At 46.1% G+C, this 12,751-nt stretch overlaps 1 protein-coding gene across 8 annotated transcripts in view; it reads right to left on the bottom strand.

The window, feature by feature from the left end:
• daam1b (dishevelled associated activator of morphogenesis 1b) overlaps positions 1-12,751 on the bottom strand; it is a 39,429-nt gene that overhangs the window by 13,641 nt on the left and 13,037 nt on the right. For 6 of the 8 annotated variants that reach the window (XR_013281407.1, XM_077511534.1, XM_077511540.1 and 3 more), the window contains exons 2-10: positions 6,975-7,266; positions 5,186-5,275; positions 2,059-2,130; positions 1,420-1,514; positions 968-1,301; positions 784-894; positions 600-703; positions 335-401; positions 123-240 (exon numbers count right to left, since the gene is read on the bottom strand). Coding sequence is in view for 7 of the 8 variants with exons in the window: in XM_077511534.1 (XP_077367660.1) it covers positions 123-240; positions 335-401; positions 600-703; positions 784-894; positions 968-1,301; positions 1,420-1,514; positions 2,059-2,130; positions 5,186-5,275; positions 6,975-7,160 (1,177 nt within the window). In the remaining variant the exon portion in view is untranslated. Of the gene's footprint in view, positions 1-122; positions 241-334; positions 402-599; positions 704-783; positions 895-967; positions 1,302-1,419; positions 1,515-2,058; positions 2,131-5,185; positions 5,276-6,974; positions 7,267-9,808; positions 9,962-10,032; positions 11,791-12,751 lie in introns of those variants that run through there. The other 2 variants (XM_077511535.1, XM_077511536.1) reach the window with 2 other exon arrangements.

The raw sequence follows: 12,751 nt of genomic DNA, 5'->3' as shown, positions 1-12,751 counted from the left end.
CTACAAAGGGTGAATCGCGATATGACGAGAGAATACCGAATTGTTCAATGAGCCAGGTGTCCCTTTAAGACTAAATGTGCATTTTGCTAGCTCCGAGTTAGCATGCGTGCGCTAACACGTACGTGGCATGAGGAGGCAGTGATGGAGGACGGACATAAAGTGCGGGTATGCGTCCGTGTGGTTCATCTTCTTGCGGATGAGCTCAAACACTTGGGTGGCACTTTTGGTGTCGATATGGACCTGCACAAAAAAAAACAACAAACAAACACAAGACTCGGGGTCAGTCCATCCCGTTTGAACGCACGAACGGCGCCGCCGCCCGCGACTCGCTCACCGACTCAAAACGCTTCGACAGAGCCAGCTCGTCGTCGTTCCGCAGCATCTCAAAGTAGTCTAAATGTCTGCAAGTCAGTCCAGGACACACAAAGAAGATGTGGAGAAAAATTAATGTTCTGGTCATTAGTGACATATTGAAAAATATTTTTCACTTTCCCAAAAGTCCAACATTGTTGCTATTTTCTAAGACAAAAGTTTCCAAATAAATAGGCGGAGATTACACCTATTCACCAATGTCGCAAGTGTTGTCGTTTTGAACCCACCTGTCTAATGTGGAGTTCTCATGAGAACGGAGCTTATCGATGACCGGTTGGATCCCCAGCATGAGAAACTCGTAGCGCAGGTGGATGCGGAACTCCAGACTCGTCTGATTTCACGAAAATCAAAACAGCATTTTGACGATGGATTTTGTGGTGCGAAGAAAACGGATCGAATCTTTTTCGTTACCTCTCCTGCGCCTTGACTCAGCACCGCATTTATAAAGGACATGATGGCCGTTTTCAGGTTGACCTCGTCCCTGTAGCGGCCCGTACTCCGGTCCAGATCATTTATGAGCGTCTGTTGGGTGAGAGGTGTGAAATATAAAAGCTGCCCACAAACATTTATGATTTCGGGTTCCCTCTTCTGTCACCTGAAAGCGCGTCCTCTCGCAGGCGAAGCGCTGGTAGTGCAGCATGGCCTCCAGGATCTTGCGGTGGCCGCCGGGCACCAGGCAGACGGCGCCCATGATCTCCAGCACGGCCACTTTGGTTTTGACGTTGTCGGTGGCCAGGCTCTGGGCGATGATGTTGATGCTGTCGCTGTGCGAGAGCACGTGGGCGCGGCCCTGCGAGTTGTTCATCAGCGCCTTGATGCAGCCGATCAGCGAGGTGTGGATGGGCGACTCGGTGGTCTCGTAGTCCATGCTCTTCAGGAAGTTCAGGATGCACGTCAGGCCGTCCAGGTCGATGAAGCGGGTCACGAACCTTGCGGGAGGGGAAAGGACGACACGTTAAACGCCATCAACATCTATAGGTGCACTCATTCCTCTCTCCATCCATGGAGTGAATGAGTGAATGTGAGGGAGTGAAATCACGTTTTCACCTCATGGGTTGAGTCCTGAGGGCCGTCTTCAAGCTCTCGATGGTTTTGTTCCTCTCCTCCTCGTCCTCCTTCTCCAGGGCCAGAAGTGTCTTTCGCTGCGGAGCAAAACATGGAGACGCCATTTTGTTTTGTAACGACGACGTAATTGTTACACTCATCGCCTAATCAAGAATGTGAAAAAATATCACATCATCTTAAAAGGGAAGTCAACTCAACCACTTTTTTTTTTTTTTTTAAACAGTAATATGTTCTATACAGCCCCACTGGTCTAAATATGGTATTCTGGTTTATATTGTGTTAGTGGAATATGAGTTATGAAGCAAAAGCTAAACGTTTTTATCCATTTTGCCACTTGCTATCGACTGAAGATGACGTCACAGTTGCTCAGGTCTCAGGTAGCAACCAAAGATGGATGAAGATGGATAAAAACAGCTGGATTTTGCTGCATAACTCGTATTCCACAAATGTAATATTAATCAGAATGTCATGTTGAGACTAGTGAGGTCACATTAAACATTATTTTCAAGAAATGTTTAAGGTTGACTTCCACTTTAACAAGAAAGGGAGGAAAACATTTCACAAAATGTAATAGTTAAGATGTCAAGATTTTTATTTTTTTTTGTTGCTATTATGACTTACAGCTGCCATTGAATTGAGCTGATCGATGTAATATTCCGGCCAACTCGTCGCACTCTTGTTCTCCTCTTGTTCCTGGAAAACACAACCGACGACATTTGACAATGAAGCCAAGTGCACACACGGACCACATGGAATCGTTTCATTGCACATGAAGATGGAGTTGCGGCCAAACCCCCCCACCCTTAAAGTAGGCCGACAACTTAAGCGGCCCGGTTTCTTTTGAGAAGTTCCACAGCTGGAAGCGCAGCTGCCGAACGAAATCGGCAGAGGATTTAACGTTCAAAGCGTGGATTGAGGACATTGCTTCCTGCTGACTTTTAATCTCCCGACAGGCATGTTGGGGGGAAAAAAAAAATATGACATTGCTGAAATGATGGCGACGTGCCCCCAAGATGGTTGGCGTGTGTGATCTGACCTCACGCGCTATTAAACGCGTGGCCCCGCGCGCTCATTGGCGGCACTTCATAAAAAAAAATTTAAAAAGCGCAGGCAGCTTTTTCTTGGCCGGCCGACGAGGAAGTGACAGCGAGGGAGGCTTTTCCGACCCGCGGTGCTCTGGGGGAGTCCATTAATGAGTTGGGAACATTTCCTTTTTTTTTTTGGCAACTCCAGGAGTTCATGTTTTATTGCAGAGGTCAACCCTTCAACCTGATGATGTCGTTCTGCACTTAGTGGAGGAAATGTAGAGCGTTTTCCGCTAACACTTTTGGAGGCGGGAATTACATTCGGAAGAGAGTTCTGTGGCTGTGTGCTCCCCTGAGTTATTATAGTTTGGGAATTGTTCATTTTAGTTAGTTTAGAATTTTGGTTTTTAAATTTAGTTATTTTAGTTAACTAAAATAAACTTGGTGCTACCTAACAAAAACAAAACACAAAGAAATCACCCAAGAGGAGACTGAGGGTAGCGAAGAAAAAAAACGCAGCAGCAAAGGAGAAAATGCAGCATATAAAATTAAAAAACAACGACGACAACACCGGAAAGAGACAATTTTGGCTTGAGAGGAAACTGAGGACGACTAGAAGCCTGCAGCCTTTTGAAGACTGCGGAGTATTTGGAGCATCCCGATTGATACGTTTGATCTGGTTTCTGTTTCAGTAATTCCACGCTAAGAAAACCAAACAAAGCTTTCTTTTTGCTCTGCAAGGATTGTGATCTTTTTTTTTTTTTTTTCATGTCTCGGCCAAAAGCGTCCCTGCTCACGAGCTGCACCTGCGCAAGCTGAGCCGTCCTTTCCCGTTTGCCGTGGACGTGCCACGTCCCCCTTTTTCGGCTCACGATACATTGATCCGGTTAGCTTCATCGTCCTGTTACCGGCAGCAGATCGCGAACGTCTCTCTCTCTCTCTCTCGCTCTCTCTCGCTCTTGATTTCCAAAACGTGTCATGCGGAGTTATTTTTGGGCCGCGCGTATCGCTCGAATGAGGCCACTATCTGGGACGCGGGAGGAACGGCGGAATTCTTTTTCCATGAGCTGATGGTTGAGATGAAACCGCATGAGATAACACAGACCGCACACTAAAGACCGCCTCATTGCTGGCCTACTTCAAAAGATTGTAAAACAAAAAAACAAAAAACAAAAAGTCAACACACCCCTATTCAAGACAGTTTTTGTGAAATCTGTGTCCAATGAAAGCAAAATGAATCTTTTGTTATATCCCCAAAAAAAAACACCTTGAATTTGAACAGGGGGTGTGTCGACTTTCTAAATCCACTGTATGATCTTTTTTTATGGCAGATTTTGCAGGCGGATATGGAACATGTCCACATACTAAACCAAGCTTGACAAGGCAAGTAGGTGAGCCTTAAAAAAATAAATAAATAAAAATGTAAAAAGTGGCATTAGGGAACAATAATTCTGACCCAATTTCCTGTGCAGACAAATGGGGGGGGAAACCTTATTGCTCCATGCTTGGCAAGATTAAATTTCATGATTCCTGTGGGCTTGTTCAGGATGTCGTGTTGAGGAAAACGGAGTTGTAAATGTATCGACACATCCAGAAATTCACAAATTGAACATTTCCATACGTCAGCCGGTCAGCGTCCGACGGCCGCGCCTTACGAGCGCACGTAGACGGGGGACGTGCATGGAAAAAGCGCCGGCCCCTCCCCTCCTCGCCACCCTGGAGCTTAGCAAAGGCCGAGAAAATGAAAACAAAAAAAACCACACACACACAAAAAAAGATTAGGTCACACTGATGTCAGTGTCATCTCTAATTCAAAAATGTTTGAAAGCCAACAAAGATACACGATGGGAAAACTTTTGTTTTTACAGCTTGACCAGATGAAAAAAGTCTCACCTGGAATTTATTACCGAATTGATGGAAGTTGATGCTTCCATCACCAAAGTCGTTCACATTCATAATTGGAATTTATTTATTTGTTTACATTCCGGCCATTTTAAGCAAAGCGACTGAATAGTGCAGCAGTTGCTAAGTGCAACTGCTGAGCGAGTTTAGAGTCCTGCAAGCGTCTGCTGGCCCAGACAGGATTTCCTCCACGTTCCCACCTTCGGCCTTGACAGACGACAGGAAAAGACAGTCGGGAAGCTCGCTGGGATGTCAATGCGAACAGGACGGATGCACTTCCCCGCTTGTGACGAGTGAAAAGGGAAAGTTGATGTTCCACCATCAAGGAAAGCTTTTAGGAAACACGGGGAGACTTTAATTACATTTTTTTTCTTTTTACGTTTCTGTGGTCGGCCGAGGAGGAAAAGCGCCTGCGGACACGCGAGTGCGGCAACGGCGGCGAGATTTGGGGAGCCTGATGTGGAATCCCACCAAAGGCACCGCGGCTCGCCTTTTGGGTGGTCGCGTTTACCAATTGAAAAGAGTCATGACGGCAAACTGGCAAAAGCGTACTGCATTGAACGCATCGGTACTAATGAGATACGGACAAACCATAAGGCTCTCAATTCCAGCAACTTCTCAGGCTCAACGAGAGGAGATTGAGGGCAACGAGTAAAGGTTGTTTTTTTCCTCTCTAAATTCTCACTATTTACTATGCATAGAATGCATTTCAAGTTGACCATTATTTTAACGCAACTCTACTATCAGTGGTAAGATATGTAGATTGAAATTAAAAACAAATGAACACCACTCGATTGGTTATGCCTGCCAAAACTTTTCACCTTCTTTTTGCTGCAGTAGATCTGCCACTTTTTCTCAGCGGGCAGCGCAAACATGGCTTCCCTGTGCTTCTCGGTCAGGTCCAGCTCGTCCTGCACAAAAAAATAAAAAATAAATCAATATAATGAAGACACATAAATGTCTGCAAGATGTCCTTCCCACAGTTACAAGCCACTGCGGGTCCTCTCATTGAAATGCCGTCTGATGACATCACTCCGACACTGGATAAGATGATCACGTAGTCATGTTAGGTCTGGCTTTCAACAGGATCACAAACAATAGATTGGCGGGTTGTTTCAAAGCAGAAAGAGAAAAAAACAGGTGTTGTTTTTATCCTCAAGCAAATGGCGGATGACAGCATTATTTTCACTTTTGTGCGCACACGCTTGTGTGTGATGTGACTCCTGTCAAGATGCCTTGTAGGCTTTTTTTGGGGGGGGGGGGGGGATACAAGGCGCGATACGGGTTGTCCCACACGTGCTAACAAACATCTGGAGGCAACATGCGTCCCCGATACGGAGCGCATATTTCACGGGGGAGGCGCACGCCAGCATTTGTGGCTGCCTTGAATTTCAATTCTGACCAAGTGTCTCCTTGTGTGTGTAATGTACTTGGCTGAAAGAGTTTGAGAGAGTCTAATGGCTTCATTATAGCCCAGAAACGAGCTTTTCTCCGATTGTGAAGTGAAGTCTCAGACTGCTTGACTTGAGGTAAATCTCCCCCTCCACGGCCCACTTGCGAGAACTTTTCCTTCAATTTGCTCGCATGCCGCGAAAAGGCCGAAAAGCTCGTGGCCGTTTCCTTTTCGGTAAACACAGCGACTGAAAAGCCCCCCTCAACTCTCGTCACACTCAATTACGCACTCATAAAGGGCGCCGGACAAAAACAAGCAATTAGCAGATGGCGGAGATGAAGAGCCGCTGAATGAGGCCCATTCAAGTTGCAAAAATGTCATGCTTACATTACTGTGGCAACCGACTGGATTTTGAGGGCGGGGGGGCAAAATGGCCAAATTAGAGATGACAATAAAACAGAGGAAAGATGGCAGCGTGGTCCAGTTACTCACGAAATGAGCTCAACTAGAAAAAACAAATCTTCCGGTGTCGGAAGTGTGCCAAGGCCTTGTTGAGTTAACACCATGTCGAATGTGGAACTCAACCGGACTCGCTTGTGCAAGCCAAAAAGAGGTCAAACAATTTGGGAATGCAACCAAAAGTTGGACTACTTTGACACGAAAGTAAATGGTAAATGCTCAGTGACTGGCTCCTATCAGAAGGCTTTTCTGTTGGACAAGTGAGTAGAGCTGTCAAAATCAGGCGATTAATCAACCACTAATCAATTATCAAATTAAATCGACAACTACTTTAATAACAGAGTAGTCGTTTGGAGCCTTTTTTTTTTTTTTATTTAAAATTGTTCAAATCCTAGCACCCTCTCGTGGCTTTATTAGTGCAATTTAATTTTCGTTAGGGATGTTTTGGCCTTCTATGTTTAAAATCTATGCTAATTGTCAGATGAAGGGGAATCTAATTTGCTTGTGAAGCAATCAATGTGTGCTTGCATTAGCAAGTAAGTGCCTCAATATTGTTATTAGAGATTGTATGTGGTTTATATATGGATTGCTGTTATGTACAAAAGCACAATATTGCGCTTTTTTTTTTCTTTTTTTTTTTACAATATTGTGATCTTTTTTAAATATCGCCAACCACCCCCACAATATCGTGCTAATTATCGTATCATGATGTTTGGATATCATTACATTCCTACTGAAGACAAAACAAGCTATCTTACCACCAACTCTGAGAAAATGCCGTCCAGCTCGTCGTACCCCGGCATGGGCAGCGCCGGCTCCATGGCCTGCAGGGCGAAGTCCTCCCGCAGCCTGTAGGTGATCTCCGGGTGGTCGCTGTTGTTGAAGCAGCAGAAGAAGAGGGAGGACAGGCCGCCGCCGCCTCCATGGCGCTTCCGGGGAGCCATGACGCTCCCTGGCGGGCCGGGCAGGGAGGGTTGCGGAGGCTCCTTTCGGGGGGCCTCGTCACGGCCTCCACCACCTCACAACTTGGCCTCCGTCCGTCAGAGGGTCCTGAAAGACACGGCAGAAGAAGTCGGTGAACAACAGACATGGTCCGACCTCAACGGGTGACAGAAAAAAACGTGCTCCACGTGTTACTCGGATTAGCAATTACAAGACTGGCACAATAATGCCTCGTTTGAAATGGAAACCGTCATTTTCAGATCTATCAGCTTTCTATTCAACTACGACTCGCCCCAGTGATTACGCGGGTGTGTTCTTGGTGAGAGAACAAAAAGAACTTCCTGTAAAAAGCCTCTCAGGCGCGAGTCACTGAAGGATGATGAGTAAGCTCGTGCTCTGTACGAACGCGGCCGCCTCAATCAGCCCGATTGTCTGCGAGAGAGTCGGACTTTCCCTTCCTGAGGCGAGAGGGAGGATTCACTTGTTAGCAACCGTCTCGGAGATAAAACACGGCTCCGAAATCAGCTGTCAAGGATGAGCAACACCGTGGAAGTCGGTAGCAGACACGTCTCTGCTGCCAGGTGTTAACATTACTACAACATCATCATCACTGCATTAACAGCTGACGTAGTAGCTGGATCATCACCAAGAGGACAAAAAAAATGTAATAAAGAGCATTAAAAGACATCAAATTGCGCAGACATCGAGCAGCAGGTGTTTGTGGCTACTCATCAACGTTGATTGCAGCCTTTCCGGTTGACTGCAGTGGATTTGGGCAAGTCTGTAGTCTAAAACCCCAACCACTGGGCCACAGAGAGACTTCAAAAATACTTTGGAAGAAAAAGAAATGAGATCTTAATTAACAGTATAAGCAGACCACAACCAAGACCAGGACATTATCAAGGCGAGAGCGTATCAAGACCTTGACAAGAACAAGACTTTTGGAGCTTGAGACCAAGACAGTATGTTTTTGAAATAGTACAATGAAATAAAACTAGTGGGTGTGGCACTCCAGGCGACACGGGGAAGATTTGCATTCTTTGTTTTGAACCGTTTACAGTAGTACTGGCCTGGTCTCGACCGATCTTGATCAAAAATCCTGAGTCCGCCCTGTCCGAGACCAAGATAAGACTGAGTACCAACTCCTTTGATTCCGAGATAAGACTAATTCCGCTCGGCTTGTGGAGGACAGGCTTGAAAGTGAGCCAGTGAAGACTTCAATACTGCCAAAAGCTACTATTACAATTCCATCTTGCTTTGCCAGTCTTTCAAAAATACTTCATGTGAAACAGGTCTGACATGAAAATGCTGGGGACCAGTTGAAGTCATCGCGCGAGCTCAAGTGAACAGAGCCGCATTCGAAGCAGCAAAATCAGGTCACGAGTGGGATGGATGGCATCTTTTTCAGGGCAGGAAAACTTGCTTCCAATTGCAAGGTGGCCCAGTTAAAGGCATGTTCTGATAGTGTACCATGAAGTTCTGACTGACAAGACTGAGCCTGCTTTGATTGACAAACATCACCACTAGTGGAGCCAGGTACTTTTGCGGCTTTAAATCAAATGTCATGATATTCTTTGTGGTCTAACAAAAGTCACACTCCCATGTAAATACACACTTGAACAATGACATATTTTAACACAGAGCTAAACGATGCTGACAAATTTTAACAATCGCTCCTTTTGTCTCCAACAAGCCGTTTCATTTGTGAGCAAACTGTGAAAGCAAGACAATGACAGCCAAACCAGTTGTGTGGCTCGAGGGCTTAATTGTGCTCCTTAAAAAGGGAACAAGATGGCTGCCCGAGCGACAAGGCGATCCGGGCCAAGAGGCCACACATGGAAGCACACTGAAGCGTGTGTTTATTTTGACACATCCTTGACTTTTCTAAAGACGAGCAGCAGCTGCGCGGCTTCACGCTCACCAGCCGGACCGGCATCAAAGCGCCTCTTTGACCATATTAGTCCACAAAACTGCCCATCTTTTCCATTAGCTAAAGCCGACTGTAAACTTTGTATTAACTCTTGGGGTGGCGAGGAGGGGGATGGCGGCAGGCTGCCGACGGGTCCCTCTCTGGCAATGTCAAGACTGTTTGAAAAGATTTTGTTGTGTTTTTGTGCACTGTAATTGCAAACCTGCGAGCGCTTTGACATTTGCCGTCGGAGGTTATCTGTCAGACGGTCAAAGTTTGTCGACATGACACGGGACAGGCGGAACATGAGGACATTCCTCGCATAGCCGAGTGAACCCCAAACTACAAAGCATTCCAGTTGAATACCAGATTTCGACAACCTAGGCAAAATTGAGCATTTGCCCTCTTTTAACGATCAAAGTCGGCAAAGGCCAAATTCAGCACGGAGGTCGTTGGCTTCACCTTTGAATCTGAAGATGCAGGTCAGGAGGGCTAAACGGTGCCAGGCCTGACGGAAATTGCGCAAGTGCTCGACACACTTTCCCATTTGCCCCCAAATGTCTTGCGCTATGAACTAATTAGTGTGCTGAAAAGCTATTTCTGACCGCCATTTGTGAAGGTCAAGGAGGGCGACCGGCGGTGACGTGATGCTAATAAGGTAACGTTAAGAGCTGAACAAAGTGAACGATAGCGTATTGAAAACATGTGCGTCATCAACTCTTTTGACACCAGCTGACATACCTCAAGACGTAGTATCGGGTTGCCTTACATGTAGTGTGAAAGCAGAAGTCCACAACATCCCACGTCTTCATTCGACTGCCGTTACTCAACAACAATCTACCTTTCTGACTCCCTCCCTGCTTCGGGGGCATTGTTGCGTCTGGCCCCGACCTCCTGCACAGAACCGAGACCTCAATGGAGTCATCATCATCATCATCATGATTCTTACGCTCATTTGAATTTACCTGAGAACACAAGAAGTGGGGGGCGGGCCTGGTGGAAAGTGCAGCTGTGTTTGGGGGCGGGCCCCAACAGACTTTTGCCACACACCAGTTCTAATCTTCTTTTCTGGTTTGGGATTTGGGGTGGCTCAGACTCGCGATTTCATGATCATCTCGCCACGTTAACGCTAATGCTAATGCCAGTCCAACCTACATATTCACACGACGTATATTTGCTTTTAAAAAAAGAAGTCTCGCAAGAACCCCGTCACTAAGCGCACACAGGATTTCACTTTTCAACCCTCTACAAACCATATTTGGTATGGTTGGTTGGGCAAGCTCCAAAGTTGGGGGATTGTTGTATTTTGCAGCAATTTTCAACACGAGCAGCTTACGGCTTTGGGGAAGCAGCACCCCCCTATTGGATTGTTGTGAATATTTCTTGGAGGCGTTTAAAAAAAGAAGAAGAAAAGTGTTGTCAACTCAAACGGTCAAGTCTGGTAGCTTCCCTTTCATCCAAACACAGCGCTACAATATGGTGGTAGACAATTCAACTTGGCCACTCCCAGTTGAAGTTTGCTGGCAAACTAAATGCTAACGCTAACTAGCATCTATGTCGTGGCACTATAACACTTTAAGCTACAAATTGAACACAAATGATCTCAATGGGAAATTGAGATATGATTGGAGTTGCTCTTATCTCAAAGCACCTCTGCCATATTTGGATTGATCCAGGAAGTGACAAAACAAGTTGCATTTGGTGAACCAGCTGGGCCAAACCTTATGCGCCAATCAAACGTTGCGCCCTTGTCAGCTCTAAAACATCAACAGTCACGTAAAACGCGGCCTTCAGCTGGACAGCATACTCAACACACCGACACCAATTACCCAACGCAACACGCACACACCCACACAACCCCCAACTGGACGGACCGCCCGCCACAGATAAACACACAGACTTGGAAAAGAAGTGGGCCACGGCAGAAATGCTGACTGGCAGCTTAAGCGGAGATTAATATCAGACCCGTCTCAGCGGCTGTCGCTCATAGACTGCTGGAGGGCCAAAGTCATGCACGGTTTCTAGGCAGGTGCGAGCGAGGGAGCGCCTCCGAATGTCCCGCGGCTGGTCGAGCTCGGTTCTCCGATGACACGATGAACAGAAGGCGGACAAAAGACGCGTCGCTGCCGCCAGCTGACACATTTTACACTCGTCAGGAAAAAAGTCGCATCCTTTTTTGCGCGGGTGGGGGCATTCCTCAACTGTGTAACTCGAGATGCCGATACTTCTCGCATAATATCGACGTGTCGTTTTACCAACGTGCCTGCATTTTCGTCATTGTTTTGCTTCCCCAACAGAGTTTACGTCATCAAGCTAATCCTTCAAAATGGACAACATTTGTGTGTTATTTGGGAACAAGAAGCAGCGTCCCAACCAGAGTCAAAACAGATACAAACATGACCTTTTACTTTAGTTAAGAACCAAATTTAAAAATAAATAAATAAATAAATAAATAAAAAACATAACCAAGGCCTCACGTGCCCAATTTCTGTCCTGGAGTGGCATTCTCACTCAACTGGTCATGAAAAACAAGTGGAAATGTGTCGCAATGCTGAGGTCATGCCGAAAACTTGACAAATTTTTCCTCAACTCAAAAGTCATCCGATTTGGTCAGACTGCTAACAAAGTGCACTACAAGATCCTCAGCACAGGTTACAAACAGTTTGGCGCAAACGTCTTGCATTTGTCACTACGAGCGAGGACCTCAGCCAAGGCCAGATGAGAAAGAAAAACTTGAGTTCCATTGATGGCATTCATGAAAAAAATCAAAGCTAACAATAGCATTTACACAGCAAAGAAGGAGATGATATGATCGTTCCTCATGGGCCGTGTACGTCCAGCCAACGAGAGCGGCAGATGCGATTATCGGCGCAGATAATCTAATCATATTCCGCAACACCGGCTCGTACGTTTCATCATGACGGTCAATCCGACTCCAGCCATCGTGAACGTCACCGAGGAAAAGCGAGGAGGAGATAACGGCCATGATCAAGACCAGCTGACCGGATTATCTCACCGCAGCCACTCTTGACAGGTTTACGGTTGTGATGTTGGGGGAGGGGGCAGAAAAATATAAGATGCAGATGTTTGCCAGTCAAGATGGATGTTGGAAGAAGCGCAACGATGACCTAAAGGCCCGAGAGGATCGATCTGATCAACTGCTACAACAGATCCCCCAACTGAAGTTTCAGCTTAAAACCAAACAGGGTGTGTATTGAGCTCAAATTAGCTTTCCCCTTTGGAATGAATGGAAATATCATTAATCCGTTCCAATATCGTACTTAAATTCTTTTTCATCTCATCTGATTATGTCATTACTGTATGTTTTTGTCACACTTTGCATCAGTTCGACAGCCATTGTGCTACTCCTTCTGATGTACCCGCTTTGGCCACCTGGGGGCAGTATACAAGACAGACAAATATACAGTACTGGACATGCAGACAGACAGTCTCAAGAATAAATGACTGAGTAATGTACGTACTTCAAACATTACCTAAAAGATGTACACGACTGTCTATAAGAAAAACAGAAGAACAAGGCTTTTCATGAATTGCCAAGGAAAAACGTGACACGCCTGCTCGTCTTTGGGGAGCGTGGGAATGCAAATGCAGGGACGATGGAGATGAAAGAGGACAGTAAAGGGTCGGCAAAGCTTGTCAAACTCGTTGAGCAGACTGCCGCTT

Source organism: Festucalex cinctus, chromosome 21 (assembly GCF_051991245.1).
Source record: "Festucalex cinctus isolate MCC-2025b chromosome 21, RoL_Fcin_1.0, whole genome shotgun sequence".
Lineage (NCBI taxonomy): Eukaryota > Metazoa > Chordata > Actinopteri > Syngnathiformes > Syngnathidae > Festucalex > Festucalex cinctus.
The sequence above is the reverse complement of the archived record's forward strand: the minus strand, read 5'-3'. Positions and strand labels throughout refer to the sequence as shown.